The following is a 19,214-nucleotide window of genomic DNA, read 5'->3' as shown; positions in this document are numbered from 1 at the left end:
CTATAGTATGTGTTGATACTTTAACAATTGGGATAAAACACTTTCACACAGGAGTATGATTTTTACATTGCCAGTGTCCCTTTAACTATGACCTGCTAAAAAAAAGTTGATGTCAGAAGCCTTGCTACAATAAACCCCCTAAAATCTTTGTGTTCCTTAAAAAAGCCATAATTTGATTTGCAGCTGCTATCAGTTGTCTATTTGCTTTTGTCATGAAGTAGGAGACAGCAAATACATTCATTCTATTTACATAATTTGAATGCGACCAGTGGTGTTACCAAAAAAGACTTTACTATGCTCTCTTAAAAATCCTGTGCTGTGACAACTGCCTTTGATAACCATTACTGTTTTCTCTTTAATATGCTCCAAACACTATTAGCAGGATGACAATGCAGTTTCTCTTTTATAAGGGACATCAAAAATCTCATTCTTAAAGCTAGTCTTTGTAGTTGCACTACTAACAATTTCTTCAGAGCAACTGATACAAGCAACCGACTGACTGTTTTTCCACTCCACCCTATTCCAGACTGGTGACTTGACAAAAGTGACAAGTTAACAATGCAATACATAAACAATCTTGCACAAGCACCCCCATGAAGTAGCTTTAATAAGAGTTACAGTATGAAAAATAAAGGACTCTTAAATGTACCATTTTCTAAAGAGTTACCTGTCCAGCATTTTTCTGGTTGACAAGTTGATCTCCTGCAATAAGGGAATCCCAATTCTGCTGGCGAATTAACTCCTTCACTTCCTCATTAGGAAGATCTATACGATAATTAAAATCGCCGCACCAAAATATATAGTCATGGGAAAAGAGGAGCCTTCCCTGAAAAACAATATACATGTTGAAATTAAAAACAACCTTGTGACAGAAATCTATATATTGTGACAGGGTCAGGCCAGATGGCTATAGGAGAGTAATAGAAGGCAGACATATTAGCCCCAGGCTAAATAGGTCCCTTTTCCCTGGGTAAGTAACAGGGAAGGTTCCAGAACAATCAGGGACCTTCTGGAGACAATTAAGACAGGCTGATTAGAACACCTGCAGCCAATCAAGAAGCTGCAAGAATCAATTAAGGCAGGCTAATCAGGGCACCTGGGTTTTAAAAAGGAGCTCACTTCAGTTTGTGGTGTGCATGTGTGAGGAGCTGGGAGCAAGAAGCACTAGGAGCTGAGAGTGAGAATGTGGACTGTTGGAGGACTGAGGAGTACAAGCATCATCAGACACCAGGAGGAAGGTCCTATGGTGAGGATAAAGAAGGTGTTGGGAGGAGGCCATGGGGAAGTAGCCCAGGGAGTTGTAGCTGTTGCACAGCTGTTCCAGGAGGCACTCTAGACAGCTGTATTCCACAGGGCCCTGGGCTGGAACCCGGAGTAGAGGGCGGGCCCGGGTTCCCCTCAAGCCTCCCAACTCCTGGTCAGACACAGGAGGAGTTGTCCTGGACTGTGGGTTCATGAAAATGGCCAAACTGAGGGCTGCTGTGAAGCTCCAAGGCAAGCAAATCCACCAATAAGCGCAAGACCCACCAAGGTAGACGAGGAACTTTGTCACAATATAGATGCGTGAGTTATACTTTATGATCTTTTTCAATCTTAAAAATCAATGCAATTTCTATCTGCATGGGTGTTTTCTGGTGGGGTGGGTGAAATACACATATTTGTGGATACTGATCATCTGGATGGAACCATATGATAACCAGAGAGTCTCATGTGCAGAACATTAATGAGAGAAAAAAAATATTTCATGAGATGACAGTCTGACATTTATGCAAGAGTTATCTGAACTGAATTTTAATAGATTTTATCATTCTGCTCTGGTTTCAAAAGGTGCTGTAATGAGAAACCTGACCTCTGCCTCACAAAAAGGTTTTTAAGAAGAACAAAGAGCCACTTCCCTGGGACCATTTGGCATACTAAGATGATACGCTGAGAGAAAGGCAGCTTTGCTGTTCAGGTTAGATTGTAGACTTTCCAGCTATGAAAGATCTTTAGGTGTCAAACAATATTTTGTAACAAAGCCAAGGGCATAATTAACTAGGTGAGTCTTTTGTACCTCTCTTTTTGGAGTTTGATTTTTCCCACTCTCTTTATATCATTTCCCAATCTAGTCTGCTTTCAATTTAAGACAACCTGATTTACGTCTTGGAAATTGTCAGTGGAGACAATACATGTTTGAGCATCTTGTAGAGAAACTGAAATATGGCCATCTCATACGGCTGAAATATGAGAAAGCCGAAGGGGAAGGAACCCTCTCTTCAAACAATCCCACAGAAAACTACCGAAGGCTAATTTGGGCATGATACTAATACTAAGGTAGTAGGCACAGTTATAAATCTAAACTATAATTAGTGATCACAGCTTGGATTTTTTTTTTTTACAGCTTAGAATTCAAGAAAACATTTTTCAATTTGTTCAAATTTGCAAATATTTACTTTGTGTTTAAAATTTCTATAGGATGCAAGGCAGAGTACACCATATTGAAGTTTTAGGAGTAATGCTCTTGATTGTTAACAGATTATCTTTGTTAGACTCATTTTAAAAATTGAAGTATCACATACTCAGCAGCTGCCCTAATGGCTTTAAGGATTTAATTTTTCTTTTATTATGGAATCTGAACAGCATTGTTGCTTACCATTGGGAAACTGAGTTTTCGGGCTATTTCTATGTAGTCTTCGTTTCTCTCTTTGACTTGTGATTGCCCTGCAGCAAAGTGACTGCAGACAAAGCAAAGACTGGACGTGTGAAACAACATTCGAATTGCTACTGCGCCTTTATTACCAGTAGCTCCTCCCATACCAGTCTTTACAGTATCAACAGCAACATCCCTAAAAAATAATTTAAATATTTATTATTAAACCTTAAATCAATGACAAAATTTAGCAGCAATAAGTGACATTCAAACAGAGTTCTAACGGTCACCAAATGAAACTGGAGAAGTACAAAATAATGACAGGGTGTTGGATGTTTACATAGTTTCATCATCAGTAATATGAACATCACATTGCAACACAGTGTTTTAACGACATCAACTGTTTTTGAGCAGATAAGGCATGGACATATGGATGCTTTCCAAGTCTTGCAGGCAAGGTACAAGATTTCCATATCTAAGATTACAGAATTTAAGCAACTGTCTTTAACAGGAAACGTAACAGCTTTTCTTAAGTGCTGGTGTCAAGCCATATGAACACTTTGCAAACCACTTGTGTTGAGTTTTATTTTGCAGCATAAAGCAGTCTGGTGAGCATACCAATTTTAGTACAGCTGTCTGTTCACTCACCTGATAAAAGGAGCATGCTGGGGTCTGATGAACACAAAGAGACAGACGCCCACCAATTGCTCAGAAGCCAGCAGCACATATTTGTAATCTCTTGAGATGGTCTTCTGCAGTTCAGCAGCCCACAGCTTCTGATTGGTTGTGCTACCAGTGAGATAAAAAAGGCAGTTTAAAAAAAAAAAGGACACCTACATATCTACAGTGTGTTGCATTTAAATAATATTTCATACAATATCCTTGAAAAAACAAAAACACAATAATGAAGTAGACAAAAGTGAGATTGCCAATGGTCTTCAAGGGCAGGACAAGACATTTAACTTTATGTGGGAAATGAGGGGAAATAATGAAGGGGTCTGAAGACAGATTAAACATGGTTAGAGTGGTGAACAAAGTGGATGACATTTGCAGCTCCATTTTGTACAGAATGAGCGGGAGGCAAAGTGCAAGTCCAGTAGGCCAAAGGAGATTGCAGTTGTCAGCAGGAGAAACAAGCCGGGCCCGAACAAGGGCTTTCATAGTAGGAATGGAGTGGAATCAATAGATTTTACAGAGGAAAAAGATAAGCAAGATATCGTGCCTGCCTCCACAGTGGGGGCCAATCTTATTAATTTGGGGAAAGGATAACAGCAGTCCGCATCACAATATGAAAATACAACATTCACATGTTCATTCAGTTTTCTCCAGTCTAAAGTATTAGAAAATGTTCCCCCACCCTTTTCTTTTTTTATGATAAGGAAGAGAAAATTATCCAAATAAAATCCCTTTCCCCAGGCAATACTGAGGGATCTCTTTTATTACTCCGAATTTGAGGAGAGAAGCAACATCTTCATCTCTTTAAAAGGGATCCCTGAAAAAGGAAGGGAGAAAGGAGGTTAGGAGGTAGCTTGATGTGGAACTGAATCATGTAGTCTCTTCACTGGTCTCGCAGCAGGAAGAGAGTCTGAAACATGAAACTGTTTGGGAGGAGCTTTCTGACAGCCTTTTTAATGAGATGGAAACTGTATAAGTGGAAGCTGCTTTTGGCTATTTTCAGGAAGTTGATCTTTCACTAAAACAGCTAGGAGAAGCCCAAGTATTGGGCAGTTGAGTTAGTCTCACTAAAGTTCCTCTTTAGCAGGAAGACCACTGAGATGTTAGAATCACAACTTTTGAAGGGCAGGTCTGTTCTGAACTTCTTGGGAGAGGCCAGAGGCTCTAGGGTCACAGTGTAACAGTGATTGCTACTGATCAGTCTTGTATCAAATACATCTCACATTGCCTAAAAAGAATTGGACCTGCATAATGATGTCGCTGTCTTTTTATTTGTCAGCAACCAAATGGGTCAAGAAAGGATCAAACAAATCCCAGGCACAGGAATTTTACTGGGCAATCACTGCTTAACAATTTGCAACAGTGAGTACAGAGCACCATGTCCAGTTCTGAACTCAGCTACACCAGTGTAAATGTGCTGTCACTCCATTTACTTCAGTTGAACTGCTTTCCCCCTCAAGGCAATGACTGGAAAGCTTTTTCTTTATGCAACCAAAAGCCTCGGCTCTCATTCCAGCTGTAACACAAAACCAGTGCTGCAGTAGCCAGCTGAACAGAAATAGAGATTATAATACTTCTGGAAGAGATCACGTGGAACCCTCTTTTAAAGCCATATCCCTTGAGGAGAGACCAATCACTCTTGCATGGCATCTTACATCAGATATCCTAGTCACACACAACCAAGCTAGGGGTAAAGATGGGCAGGAAATGCGAATGCGCAGAGGCAGCTGTCAAAGAGCAGGAGTTACTGGTAAATAACTTTTTTTTTTTTTTTAAACTTCTAGGCTGTGCGCTCTCTGATGAACAGTGAGCAAGGAGTTCTTAGCGAATATGGACTATAGCACCACTATCCCAAAATGGGCACTGGAGCGTGATGTCTAGTCTGTGGAATAATACATGTTGAAGGTATAGACTAAACTCCAAGTTGCTGCCCTACCAACCTCCAATGTTGGAAGATGCCTAGAAAAGCCCTGGAGGCAGCAGTGGCCATATGCAGAGGACCCTTAATCCTCCAGGCACTGGCACTCCATTTATATTGTAAAAGCATTTTTGTGCTTCCTAATTCACTAAAACAGTTTCTGGATTGAGGTAAATTCTCCCGGGCATCTTTCCTCATCTGCTGAAAGTAACCTGTTTGACTTTCCAAAGGATTTTGTGTTCTCAAGATAAAAGCTGCGAATGGAGTCTAAGGAAGAACACAGGATGGGAAGAACTTTGAGAAAGGTGAAGTGTAGACACCACTTAATTTTTGTAGACTACTTCATACAGTAAACTGGCCATCAGAGCTCTTAGCTCACTAACGCTCCTTGCTGAGGTAATGGCAATAAATGAAAGCTGTCTTCAAGGAAAGTTGTTCTTGGGAGGCTCCATCGCCTTGATAGAACTAGATTCTAGTCCCAGGAAGTGGAAGATTCCTTTCTAGGAGGAAAGGCAACTAACAAGTTCCTTTAAGAATCTGACAGCTGTAAGGTGAGAAACTCAAATCTTCTTTTTAACGTGCTGGTGGTATATATATATAGTTGTTTGATGGACTTTCAAGGAACAGGCAGAGTCCTTCAGACTTTAGGTGAAGCAGATAATCTAGAATCACAGGTGGGAACAGGAAGACAATCCTCAGAGAATACCATCCCTGGACTCCCACCAGTTCAACTGCAGCAACACTTGAATCAAGACAGTCCTTTGCAGCCTGTCTCTATTTGGGGCATGGAGTTGAGTTACCCAATGCTGCGGAAGTCTCACATGCAGACAGGTGATAGAAATGGTGTGTGTCAATGCCACAAGCTCCAGGAGTCTCTGAAAGAAGCAAGTGGTCTGCTTTGGAAACCTTTTTAGAATGACATGGGCCTGCTGGATGCAGAGGAATCTGTTTCCAGAAGGAATGTTCTGGCTTGTGATAAGGCCAGCATTGCACCAAGAAACATCCTCGGAGAGTGAGTCAAAGAGGAATTTCTTCCAGTTCACCGGAAGACCTAGAGAAGAGAACAGGCGATTGTCGATGGTGGTGATGGCTGCTATCAATCAATCCCAGTTCTGACTTTACTTATCAACCTATCACGCAATAGAGTACGACTTGCCCAGGCATCCAAGGCAGTGAACATGTGCATCTGATTCTGGGATTGAAGGTGGACACAATGTGCACTTCTTAAAACTCTTTTTAGAGTCCATGCTGATGACCGTGGTCCCAGTGCTGGGGAGAACTCTGAAAGAACTTGGGAAAAAATATAACTCCCTACTAACCTACACTAGGAAAACTATATACAAGGAATAAAACAGCTAAATGCAAACTAGGAATAGCCCCGGACATGACCAACAGTTCCTTCTGCTCTCTGCAGTGGTGAAGAAGCAGCGAGGCTGGAGGAATGTGTTTCCCTATGTAAAACAGGGCATCTGACATACATCCTTGCCTAGTGTCCTCAGACCCCCTCCGACAACGCTTCGAAAGAGGGCTCCACACGCTCACATTAGAAGCTGCTGTCCCAGAAGTGGGATGTACAAAGACTCTGAAAGAAGAAGAATTTTTCTGGGATAAAACTGGCTCAACAGCATTATAGGAAGAAACAAAGTCTTAGGGCTGGTGAGGGTACAATTCTAGATATGTACTTGTATTGACTATTTGGATCTGTGAGAGCATATTGCATTTGGCCCCAGTGGTCACTGCTTTCCAGTTTTTTCTGGGGAAAGGTACATGTCTTTTGGAAGATTGTCACTGTACCAGTTGCCTCTTCCAAAAGTTATTTAAAGGAATCACAAGTGTTTTAAAATGCTATAATTTTCCTAAAACATAATGGAATATTTACTAAAACTTGAAACTTTATACTTGTACCAGATGAACAATATTTGTATATAATGATACCACTTACCTTGCATTCACAATGTTTCCTGCATTTAATTCAACCATTTCTTCAAATCCAATGGCAAATATGTCAATAGGTTTACTTCTTCGATCTGTATTTAAGTATAAAAAGATGCTATTTGTTCTTTACAATTACCTTTATAACAAACAAAGACCTTATATACCAATTTTTATTTCTAAATGATCCAAGGTTTTAATCAAATCAAGAGAATACATATCCTACCTTGGAATTCATGGATACCAGCTAACTTTGGTGCATCTAGAAGCCAGTCAGTGAGTGTCTGATTTTTAAAAGCAATGCTTCGAAATTGCTTCCCACCATTGACATTCCATGTTCCAACACATACTCGAATTTTTTTTGGCTTTGAATACTTATAAAAATTTTCACACATACCCTTTAGTGCTTTTACAGATGCTGTAAAAAAAGTTTAAAATGCATTAGCCGGCATAAGAAGACTTTAACAAATTCAACAGAACAAGATCCTAGAAGACACATTTCTCTTCATAAAGAAAACTCAACTAATCCATGCACATGCATACAGAAAATTAACAGCTTTGAAAGCAAATTGCAGTGTATTGAAAAAGAATGATGCACTTCACAATGGAAAATAAGAACGTTACTTGGGTGGGCTGGATGCTGATAAAGCAAAACTGGAGTAATTTGTAATGTTTTAGAGTTAAATTCTTAATTTTGCTAAGAAAGAAAATATAAGATATTTCTAAAACTGTTTAGAAAATTATCACTTTGCACTGTCTCTAATCTGTGAATGATTTCTCTCAGTGGAAATCACCATTTTCAATGATTCATCCCAAAATGAAGTCCTCTCTGGTTATGTTGATTAATAAATGAAATTCAGTTCCCGCTTAAATGCACACAAAAGACGACTTTCAGGTTTGTTAATTTGTAACACTTAAAACTACCTTGATTAAATGTGGAGAGTTTAAATAAATACATCTATACAAATAGTTTACCTTCCCTATCATTTTAATAGATTTATTTATTTTGGTTAGGCACTTATAAATTAATCATACTAATTTACAATAATAGAAATTTACAAATCTGATTTTGTGTGTGTGTGTATAATGGGAGATGAATTCCCAAAATCCAACTCCATATCAGACGAGGAAAGATTCACCAATGGGTAGGGCACTAGCCTAGGACTTAGAGAAACAGATCTTCACGCTGTCTGGACTCTGAGTGGTAAAGATTCCTAAACATAATCAAGAGACCCCCCATGGTGCTTAGCATGGGTCAGCCCTAAAGGACATATGGAGCTGCTTATTACAGAATCTCATATTATCTTTTAAAATCTAAGACTAACTTATTTGTGTGTGTGTTTCCTGTTTTAACCTTGTAAATAACTTCTTTTCTTAGTTAATAAACCTTTACTTAATTTATAACAGGATTGGCTATAGACATTGTCTTTGGGGAGAGATCCGAGTACAAACAACCTGGAGTAAGCAACCAGTCCTTTGGGACTGGGAGTAACTAGAACACTACTGTGACTTTTGGTGTAAAGTGACCATCTATCACATAGTCCAGCTTCCCTGGGTGGCAAGATATACTCAAATGCCCACCGGGACTGTCTGACTGCATGGTTTAGGAGTTCACACTTGTTATTGGATTGGGGAAATCTAATTATAGAACATAAGAGCCAGTTTGGGGTGTCTGCTCTACTTTTTGACAGTCTCCCTGAGGTTGGCACTCATGGTCGTTAGCCACTCCTGACAGCGAGATGCTCTGATGCCATGGTATTGGAGGACTAAGTTTCTTAGATACATCAGTAATGTGACATCTTCCTGTTAGATTAATTGTATATATATGAAGACACTCTTTTAGAGTGAACAATACCTCTCCCTAATTAGATTAAAGACCCAGATACTTTTATATTAACATAGCAGTTTTCCTTTAACCAAAGTGAGAAAAAAAACGCAACAGGTTAACAGTAAGTCTTATGTGCATTATGCTTTACCAATTAAGTTATTTTACATATTTGTAACACCACTATCCTGGTGCATGCGTGCTGTCGAAATTACAAAAAGCAAACAGCCTGATTGTATTTTTCCTTTAGCCTTGTACTCCATTGAGAAACAGTGGGCAACCGATCACAATCCATTTATTCAGAGATCGGACTGAGTCAACTCATGGCAGTTTGGTGAGCTAGTTCTTATTTTTTAAGCTTCCATCTTTGTTCCAGAATCTCAGCTTTCAAATGGGGAGAGAAAAAACCCTCAGTAAATTTCTAGCCCTTATGGTTTGGAAGAAAATCTTCAAAATGTCAACTGAGTGTAAACCAATATAGTTTATCTGAGTTTAACTATTTCACTGCTGCTCAAAACATTAAGAAAGGAGAGGGATGATTACCATTATGCAAGATATGCCCAAAGTACTTAACTGACATCTCCTCTGAGTACCACAAATGGGTGGTAGTTGGGAGAATACCTCTGATTTCCTTCCCCCACCCTGGGCTGTGGGGTCCAACAAACCAGAGGGAGGAATAGAGCCTAAGGTATCTGAGCCCACCTAGGGGGAGCCAAACAGAGACTAGTGGAAAATCCACACCCCATGAAGGGAAAGCCAAGTCAAGGAGCCCAACAGATGCCAGAGAAGTATCCAAATCCCACTGAAGGGAAGCCAAGCAAAGTATCTGAGCCTTTCTGAAGGGAAACCAAGCCCAAGAAGCCTAGTAGAGCCAATGAGAGCATCCAAACCTCGAAGAGGGTGAGACGGACCAAAGGAACCCATCAACATATGCACGGTCATATTCTGAACATCTGCACAATCTACTGCAAGTGGTAACAAGTAGCCATATTTGTGGTACTTGCTACCACTAGCCATATTTTGGAAAAGTACCACAATTCTCTCATCTATTCAACTCAAATTTGCATCCTTATTTACAGTGGCTATTTTAGATTTAAAAAGCAGTGCTCTGATACCACATAGCTTTTTAAAAGTGTCACAAAATTAAATATTTGATCACTTAGCCCTTGATTTTGCAAGGAGCCCGTTTTGGTATATCTTTTTACAGGACTGGGGTTTAATTTTTCAGGGGATTGCTAGCAGCATACTTAATACAGAAATCAAATCAACAATGTTTTAAACCAGAAAGATTTCTAAACCACATGACTATTGTTCTAAATTAAAATATATGAAAAGGAAAACAAATAAAAAATGTGAGATTGTGCCTCTCATTCCCAAAACATTTAATGAACCCATTTTCTTTCATAGCTCCCTATCAACATTTATATCTCCTCCATCTTTTCTTCTTTTAATAAAAATGTCTTTTATTCCCTCACTCCACAAACCTTTCAAATTATATCTCAGGAAAAAAAGGTAATTTAACTGCAGTGTACATTCTGGAGACATTTCAGACTATTTTTACAAAAAATATTTAAGATACTTCAAATATCTTGCTACACAGTAAAATTTCTGTGTATGTTTATTCTCAATATGCATGTTTATAACATCCCTGGGCCCATGCCACTTCCAGCAGCCCCCATTGGCCTGGAGCAACGAACCATGGCCAGTGGAAGCTGCAATCATCCAAACCTGCGGACACGGGAGGTAAACAAACCGGCCCGGCCTGCCAGGGGCTTTCCCTGCACAAGCAGCAGAACAAGTTTGGGACCACTGCTTTAGGCAAAGCGTTCAATAGGATGCCTTGCAGAATCTGTAGAGAGGTCAGTGTGAACAACAAATGGTTTTGGTTTGCCGGCAATTACGAAAAATAAAAAAAATTAGTTTGGCTCAAACTAAACTTTCACTCGGACAAAACTGAAAAACCATTTTAAAACTTTGACTTAAAATTAAAGGATTTTTTGAAACTAATAAGTAATTTTGAATCAAAAAATGGAAACCTTTCATTTACAAAAAGTAAAACATTTTTACTTGTTGGACTTTTTTTTTAGGTCCCCCTCCTCCCCTCCAACCAGACAATTTGACAAAACCAACTTGAGCCTTCAGAATGTTTTGATATCACCCAATCTACATTTTTTGCAGAAAAAGTTTGATAAAACTTTTTGCCCAGCTCTACCTATCATAGAATATCAGGGTTGGAAGGGACCTCAGGAGGTCATCTAATCCAACCCCCTGCTCAAAGCAGGACCAATCCCCAATTAAATCATCCCAGCCAGGGCTTTGTCAAGCCTGACCTTAAAAACTTCTAAGGAAGGAGATTCTACCACCTCCCTAGGTAACGCATTCCAGTGCTTCACCACCCTCATAGTGAAAAAGTTTTTCCTAATATCCAACCTAAACCTCCCCCACTGCAACTTGAGACCATTACTCCTTGTTCTGTCATCAGCTACCACTGAAAACAGTCTAGATCCATCCTCTTTGGAACCCCCTTTCAGGTAGTTGAAAGCAGCTATCAAATCCCCCCTCACTCTTCTCTTCTGCAGGCTAAACAATCCCAGTTCCCTCAGCCTCTCCTCATAACTCATGTGTTCCATACCCCCAATCATTTTTGTTGCCCTTCGCTGGACTCTCTCCAATTTATCCACATCCTTCTTGTAGTGTGGGGCCCTAAACTGGACACAGTACTCCAGATGAGGCCTCACCAATGTCGAATAGAGGGGAATGATCACATCCCACGATCTGCTCGCTATGCCCCTACTTATACATCCCAAAATGCCATTGGCCTTCTTGGCAACAAGGGCACACTGCTGACTAATATCCAGCTTCTCGTCCACTGTCACCCCTAGGTCCTTTTCCGCAGAACTGCTGCCTAGCCATTCGGTCCCTAGTCTGTAGCGGTGCATTGGATTCTTCCATCCTAAGTGCAGGACCCTGCACTTATCCTTATTGAACCTCATCAGATTTCTTTTGGCCCAATCCTCCAATTTGTCTAGGTCCCTCTGTATCCTATCCCTGCCCTCCAGCGTATCTACCACTCCTCCTAGTTTAGTACCATCCGCAAATTTGCTGAGAGTGCAATCCACACCATCCTCCAGATCATTTATGAAGATATTGAACAAAACCGGCCCCAGGACCGACCCCTGGGGCACTCCACTTGACACCGGCTGCCAATTAGACATGGAGCCATTGATCACTACCCGTTGAGCCCGACAATCTAGCCAACTTTCTACCCACCTTATAGTGCATTCATCCAGCCCATACTTCTTTAACTTGCTGACAAGAATACTGTGGGAGACCGTGTCAAAAGCTTTGCTAAAGTCAAGAAACAATACATCCACTGCTTTCCCTTCATCCACAGAACCAGTAATGTCATCATAGAAGGCGATTAGATTAGTCAGGCATGACCTTCCCTTGGTGAATCCTTCTAGTTACTCTTGACATCTCTTGCTAGCTGCAGCTCCAGGTGCGATTTGGCCCTCCTGATTTCATTCCTACATGCCCAAGCAATATTTTTATACTCTTCCCTGGTCATATGACCAACCTTCCACTTCTTGTAAGCTTCTTTTTTATGTTTAAGATCCGCTAGGATTTCACCGTTAAGCCAAGCTGGTCGCCTGCCATATTTACTATTCTTTCGACTCATCAGGATGGTTTGTCCCTGTAACCTCAACAGGGATTCCTTGAAATACAGCCAGCTTTCCTGGACTCCTTTCCCCTTCATGTTAGTCCCCCAGGGGATCCTACCCATCCGTTCCCTGAGGGAGTCGAAGTCTGCTTTCCTGAAGTCCAGGGTCCATATCCTGCTGCTTACCTTTCTTCCCTGTGTCAGGATCCTGAACTCAACCAACTCATGGTCACTGCCTCCCAGATTCCCATCCACTTTTGCTTCCCCCACTAATTCTTCCCGGTTTGTGAGCAGCAGGTCAAGAAAAGCTCCCCCCCAGTTGGCTCCTCTAGCACTTGCACCAGGAAATTGTCCCCTATGCTTTCCAAAAACTTCCTGGATTGTCTATGCACCGCTGTATTGCTCTCCCAGCAGATATCAGGAAAATTAAAGTCACCCATGAGAACCAGGGCGTGCAATCTAGCAGCTTCCGCAAGTTGCTGGAAGAAAGCCTCATCCACCTGGTCGGGTGGTCTATAGCAGACTCCCACCACTACATCACTCTTGTTGCTCACACTTCTAAACTTAATCTAGAGACACTCAGGTTTATGCCCCAAAGGTGGTCAAAAGGTCTCTGCTGAACAATACTATGGACTTTCTCACTGGTTAAGTCTACAATCTCTCCTCACCCAGGGACTAAGGGCATGTGGAGCTGGATGCTCCACTGAAGCCACTGACTTCAACCGGTGTTGGATCAAGCTCTGTAAGATTAAGGCCCAGAAATGGTTGTACAAACTTTTTAGATGTCCAACAAAAGTTTAACATCTCTACAGGTGAGTAATTTGTTTTAAAGAAGGGTTTCTGGAAGAGGGAGATGGTGCATTGCACAAGAGGCAGATAGCAAGTGCTCTAAATTGTCCCATAATATATAAAACAGATTAAGAACAGCACAACTTTATTATATTTATATTGCTTGCACAACAGTAGAAAGTGGCTTTCAGATAAAAATGAGTATACTAGCAAATCATTCAAACAATTACAATCTAAGGATTTTTTAAAAGTTAAAGATAAAATCCAACCTTTTTATTCCCTGCACCTACCCAATCAAATATACTACTGTGTAGTCCCTCTTCCTTCTCCTCAGAATGTTGCAAAAGTGTCTTACTTTCATAATCCACAAGGACATTTTAATAACATTATGATCTGTTAATTTACAGGCAAACCATCACACCCATGAGTCAAGGTATTTTGGAGATTTAAATTATAAGAGGTCAGCTTGATTATGTAGTTCTCTCTCAAGCCAAGTCAGTGGGAGTTTTGACAATAACACGGCTGCACCACCAGGTCTTTATTCTGTACTTTACATATAGTAGCATTTTACATTACTATCCATTAATTCTTGCATTTCCTAAATGCTGAGTGCCTGATTTTGCAATCTTAACATTCTTTTAATGGGGATTTTTAATATGTAATTTCTGAGTTCTTAAAAAGAGGGGAAAAAAAGGCATGTGTAACTGCAATGACCCCTGCCACACATTATCAATGCAAATGAGCTACAGGAGTAGCCAGATTAGCTTTGGAACAGCAGTAGGCTGTTGTCTGTGTATCAAGCACTGGAGAATACTGACGGCTACTAAACATTAAGGGTATGTCTACACTGCAATAAAATACCCACAGCTGGCCAGTGTCAGGTGACTTGGGCTCACGGGGTTCGGGCTGCAGGGCTATAAAATTGCAGAGTGGACAATTGGGCTTGGGCTGGAGCCCAGGGTCTGGAACCCTACCATCTTATAGTGTCCCAGAGCCCAGGGTCCAGCCCAAGCATGAATGTTTACACTGCAATTTTATAGCCCAAGCCTCAAGAGCCAGAATCAGCTGACATGGGCCAGCCATGGGTGTTTTACTGAAGTATAGACATCACCTGTTTACATATTCAGGAATAGCCCCATTTCAGAGGCTGCATATTCAAGTGAATTCACAATATTTCTTCTATGCAGAAACAGTACTGTGGTAGATATATGTAAGCACTTTACAGGATAATCCTACCAAGTCGGCAACATGTCTTGCACAACTTACTAATATGATGACTGCATTTAGGTAGTTAATGAACAAGATGACTGTATGTACACTTCCACCTCCAGGGTCAGGTTCTTGAGGCCGGGCAGAGTTACAAGACTCACTGAAGCCTTCAGTTCCCATACCATATCTTCTGCCTCTCTCTTATATTCTGCAGATGACTCAATGTGTAAAACTATGCAAGTCACTTAGGGCTTGTCCACACGGAGACTCAGTGTACAGCCAGCTAGGGTATGAAGTTACAGCACACTAGCCTGCTTCACATCACTGGCCATGTGAACCCTGGTCACGTGCACTAGGGAACTTTTAGTGCACGACAGCAAGGTCCACATGGCAACAGGATCCACAGCAGGCTAGCGCGCTCTAAGTTTATCTCCCAGCTTGCTGTATGCTAAGTCTCTGTATGGATATGTTGAAGGTCTCTTGTGCCTCAGATTTCCCATCAGTAAAGCAAGAATAATACTGTAGGGAGTTGTGAGGCTTAATGTTAATTAACGTTTGTAAAATGTTTTGTGTTTTATCCTTCAGACAGAAGAAATCATATATCTAATTACAATGTATTATTGTTAAATAGTAGGGTTCTAAGCTTTAAGTGTAATGTATAACTGAAAGTTGTGCCTGAACAATACATCACATATCTCACAGTGGAGAGAGTGGGTAACCAATTAGATCTTTACCTATGACATATTCTGAACTTAGTTAATTGTGTGCAAGAACACAAAACCAGTAAGAGATATTCTTTAAAAGCAAAAAGAAAAGGAGTACTTGTGGCACCTTAGAGACTAACCAATTTATTTGAGCATAAGCTTTCGTGAGCTACAGCTCACTTCATCGGATGCATACTGTGGAAATTGCAGAAGACATTATATACACAGAGACCATGAAACAATACCTCCTCCCACCCCACTCTCCTGCTGGTAATAGCTTATCTAAAGTGATCACTCTCCTTACAATGAGGTATGATAATCAAGTTGGGCCATTTCCAGCACAAATCCAGGTTTTCTCACCCTCCGCCCCCCCCCCGCCCCAAACTCACTCTCCTGCTGGTAATAGCCCATCCAAAGTGACCACTCTCTTTACAATGTGTATGATAATCAAGGTGGGCCATTTCCAGCACAGCTTGATTATCATACTCATTGTAAGGAGAGTGATCACTTTAGTTAAGCTATTACCAGCAGGAGAGTGGGGTGGGAGGAGGTATTGTTTCATGGTCTCTGTGTATATAATGTCTTCTGCAATTTCCACAGTATGCATCCGATGAAGTGAGCTGTAGCTCACGAAAGCTTATGCTCAAATAAATTGCTTAGTCTCTAAGGTGCCACAAGTACTCCTTTTCTTTTTGCGAATACAGACTAACACGGCTGTTACTCTGAAACCTTTAAAAGCAAGTTAGCCGACGTTAACAGTACTTAAAACTGTGACTGTTCTAAATATATTGCTACTGTATATTACTCCTTATCCTAGCTGAAATATTGGTTTTGACTAAAAACAAAAGTTTCCTTTGCAACTTGAAAGAAGCAGTCTCTGAAAAATAGCCATTAAATTTGTCATCACACTCCCACACAAACTAAATGTGTTTTATTGCCACTTTCCCCATATTACACAACCATCCCCAACTTTGTGGTAGGTACATAAGTGCAGAGTCCAGAAAATCTGAAGGCAAAGCAGATTTGGTTTCTTGCCTAAGATTACACAAACAGAGAACGAGCGAATTCTTAATCAGGAACCCAAGAAGAAGCTAGGGAAGAACAATAATTGCTCAGATGTTTCTGGCTTAAATTTACTATACTATACCTGATTGCAATGACTGCTCTGAAACTATGGATGCAGCAAGAAGAAAACAAGAAGAAATTAGTAAACAATTATGCTTTAAAAACTGTAGTGCTATGAGAATATATTCTGAAATATAACTTTTGTAACAATTTTTTAGCTTTATCAGTTCGAACATATCTATGTGTGCTAAAAAATCCCAACACTTGCATCTAGATGTTTAAAAAGCTCCACAATGGTCATTAACTAATGTTCCTATTCTGGTGAACCCTTTAATTTAAAATGATTCGCATGATGGCCAGGTAACCCTATTGTTAATAGGCCACATGATCACGTGAAAAAAAAAAATCCACATTTTCTGAACAGACTCTCTTGTTCCTTGGGCTTACAGCATCTGTGTGCACTGAACAGACAGCTTGCATTCAGCAGCAGGATTGAGAAGAAACAAGCAGAGTCAATCCAGAACAACATTCAGTCAGTTTCAGGGTGACACTGAATTGCTCTAGAAGACTCATCTAACACTCCTCAGCTGCACACAAAATTGTAATGATACGGAGTCTTGCTGTGTATCAAACAGGGCAAAAAAAGAGGGCGCTAAGGGGTGAAGATTTTCAGGGCTTCAAGCAGCAAATAAACCATCCAGAGTTTATAACTTTATTTTTCCCCTAATCAATGCACTACTTTAACTGTTCAGTGAAATGCCTTAGAAAACTGACATTGCAATAAACACTAGTATTCTGAAATAAAACTTGACTGTAAAAAGAGGTGTTTTCCAAACAATTTAACAAAATTTATTGGGAATACATTTTCATACTGGGAATTCCCTTCACTATGAATATGACATGATAGATGAAGACATCCAGCTCTCAACTGGAAAAAAAAAGGTAGGAAGTTTTAATAAACCAGGAATTCTGGTTTCTCAAATTAGATATGTAATTACTTGGGTTTTTAATTGCTATAAAACAAAGTTTGAGAAAAATAATGACATCTATAAGCTGTCTATTAAAAGTACAGTACTTGTCTGACAAACCTAGTTATTTTCTAAAAAATGTAGTTTACAAATACTTATCCCTTGTACCATCCCACCTCTACAACTAACCACACCATATCAGTAGCACAGAAACCATCACTGCAAGTCAGCCTGGCAATATTAGGAAAACGTAAGAATCTATACTTTTAAATAAACAGATTATTTGACATTTATACTTTTAAATAATGCTTAGAAACAGAATCTGCGTAATTTTATTAGCATCAAGAGTTATCAGATAGAGTAAAATCCTGAAATGCACATACCACGTAAACTGCTGGTGGTTAAGAGAGCCCGTGCTTTATCTGCTAAATCACTATTTAGGGTATTCCCCAATAACAAAACATCAATGGCCTCCTGCTTGGAGCTATCAAAAAAGTTATTTTGAATTGTTCTGGTCACAGAACGAGCACCATCCTTCAGCTTTCCAGCCTGTTAGGGAGGAAGATTATAAAATATTTTACACTGGAAATAACTCCTAAAACACTGGCAATATTCATTCACATATTTTGAAATTTCAATTTCTAATTTTTACCATTAGTGAGTTGATTTACTTTAAATGCTAAAATAACTCCAACTTCCGGCTTTACCGTAATATGTCTGCATTATGTAATTTTTTCCTTCCGCAAAAGTCACACAACAATTCTGAGATGTCAAGGCACATTTAAAAACCAAATTATTCCAGTAAAAGAGGGGAGAAGAATATTAGTTTTACCTAAGTTCTTGGTCTTCAAAATAAATTCACACAGTGCAATGTTTAGACCATGCGATGGAATTTTGGGCTTTTCCCCAAATAATGGGAGATGAACAAGCACATGAAACCAAAACATTCTTATAAATACTGTATTTTATATATATATATATATATATATATATATATATATATATATATATATATATATATATATATATATATATATATATATATATATATATATATATAGGGATGTATGCATTCACAATTAATGTTATGAAATATCTGTGTTTAACTACGGGGCTGTTTAACTGCAGCAGACACATTTGGCACAGGCTGGAGCCTGAACATCTACAACACAATTAAACAGCCCAAGCCCGAGTCAGCTGACATGAGAGGATGATATAGTCATATCAGGCATGCCTGCCATTTCATTCAGTGGTGTACGCACAGTCAGTACTGCATGTAGACTATACTCCTTTATGGATGTTGCATGGGATTATATTCTCTACAGAATTGTAAATTTGTGGCTTGAATTATTTGCAGAGGACACAGCATACTATACTTAAAAACAAAGTTTTAAGAAAGCTCAAAATCATCCCACTATTTAGGTCTGTGGAGCTTAATATAGAATAGCAAAAGAAGCTATTCTGTTGTCAAGGTTAAAAGGAAGTGAACTGGCATCATGGTTTTAAAAACTTATGGATAAAGTGTTCTTGTGGTAAACTTTTTTTTTTTTTTAATAATAAGAGGCTGTTTCCTCTCTATCAGACAACGTACAGAATGTATGACATGATCTAAAAAAACACTCACCATTCACATTTCAGGCAATTAATTCAAAGGAACCCAGAGAAAGCAAAAGAAAGAGTAGTTAAGGTGTTAGATTTAAATGAATATAATAGTCCTTAAAGTGAGATTCTTCTATCTATCTATTGTATATTTATACATTTCAATTTAAAGGTAGAATCTTTTCATATCTTAAAATGTGGTGGGGTTTTTTTGTGGTTTTTTTTTTTTTTTTTATTAAA

At 39.6% G+C, this 19,214-nt stretch overlaps 1 protein-coding gene across 10 annotated transcripts in view; it reads right to left on the bottom strand.

Moving 5' to 3' along the window:
• Positions 1 to 19,214, bottom strand: part of SYNJ1 (synaptojanin 1) — a 107,566-nt gene that overhangs the window by 54,846 nt on the left and 33,506 nt on the right. For 7 of the 10 annotated variants that reach the window (XM_073362090.2, XM_073362107.2, XM_073362119.2 and 4 more), the window contains exons 12-18: positions 17,759 to 17,924; positions 16,490 to 16,513; positions 7,381 to 7,572; positions 7,165 to 7,249; positions 3,278 to 3,418; positions 2,633 to 2,825; positions 668 to 826 (exon numbers count right to left, since the gene is read on the bottom strand). In XM_073362090.2, the coding sequence (XP_073218191.1) occupies positions 668 to 826; positions 2,633 to 2,825; positions 3,278 to 3,418; positions 7,165 to 7,249; positions 7,381 to 7,572; positions 16,490 to 16,513; positions 17,759 to 17,924 (960 nt within the window). The remainder of the gene's footprint in view (positions 1 to 667; positions 827 to 2,632; positions 2,826 to 3,277; positions 3,419 to 7,164; positions 7,250 to 7,380; positions 7,573 to 16,489; positions 16,514 to 17,758; positions 17,925 to 19,214) is intronic. The other 3 variants (XM_073362098.2, XM_073362173.2, XM_073362137.2) reach the window with 2 other exon arrangements.

Source organism: Lepidochelys kempii, chromosome 1, assembly GCF_965140285.1.
Source record: "Lepidochelys kempii isolate rLepKem1 chromosome 1, rLepKem1.hap1, whole genome shotgun sequence".
In the NCBI taxonomy this organism is placed as follows: Eukaryota; Metazoa; Chordata; order Testudines; family Cheloniidae; genus Lepidochelys; species Lepidochelys kempii.
Note: the sequence above shows the minus strand (reverse complement) of the source record. Positions and strands in the feature narration are given on the sequence as shown.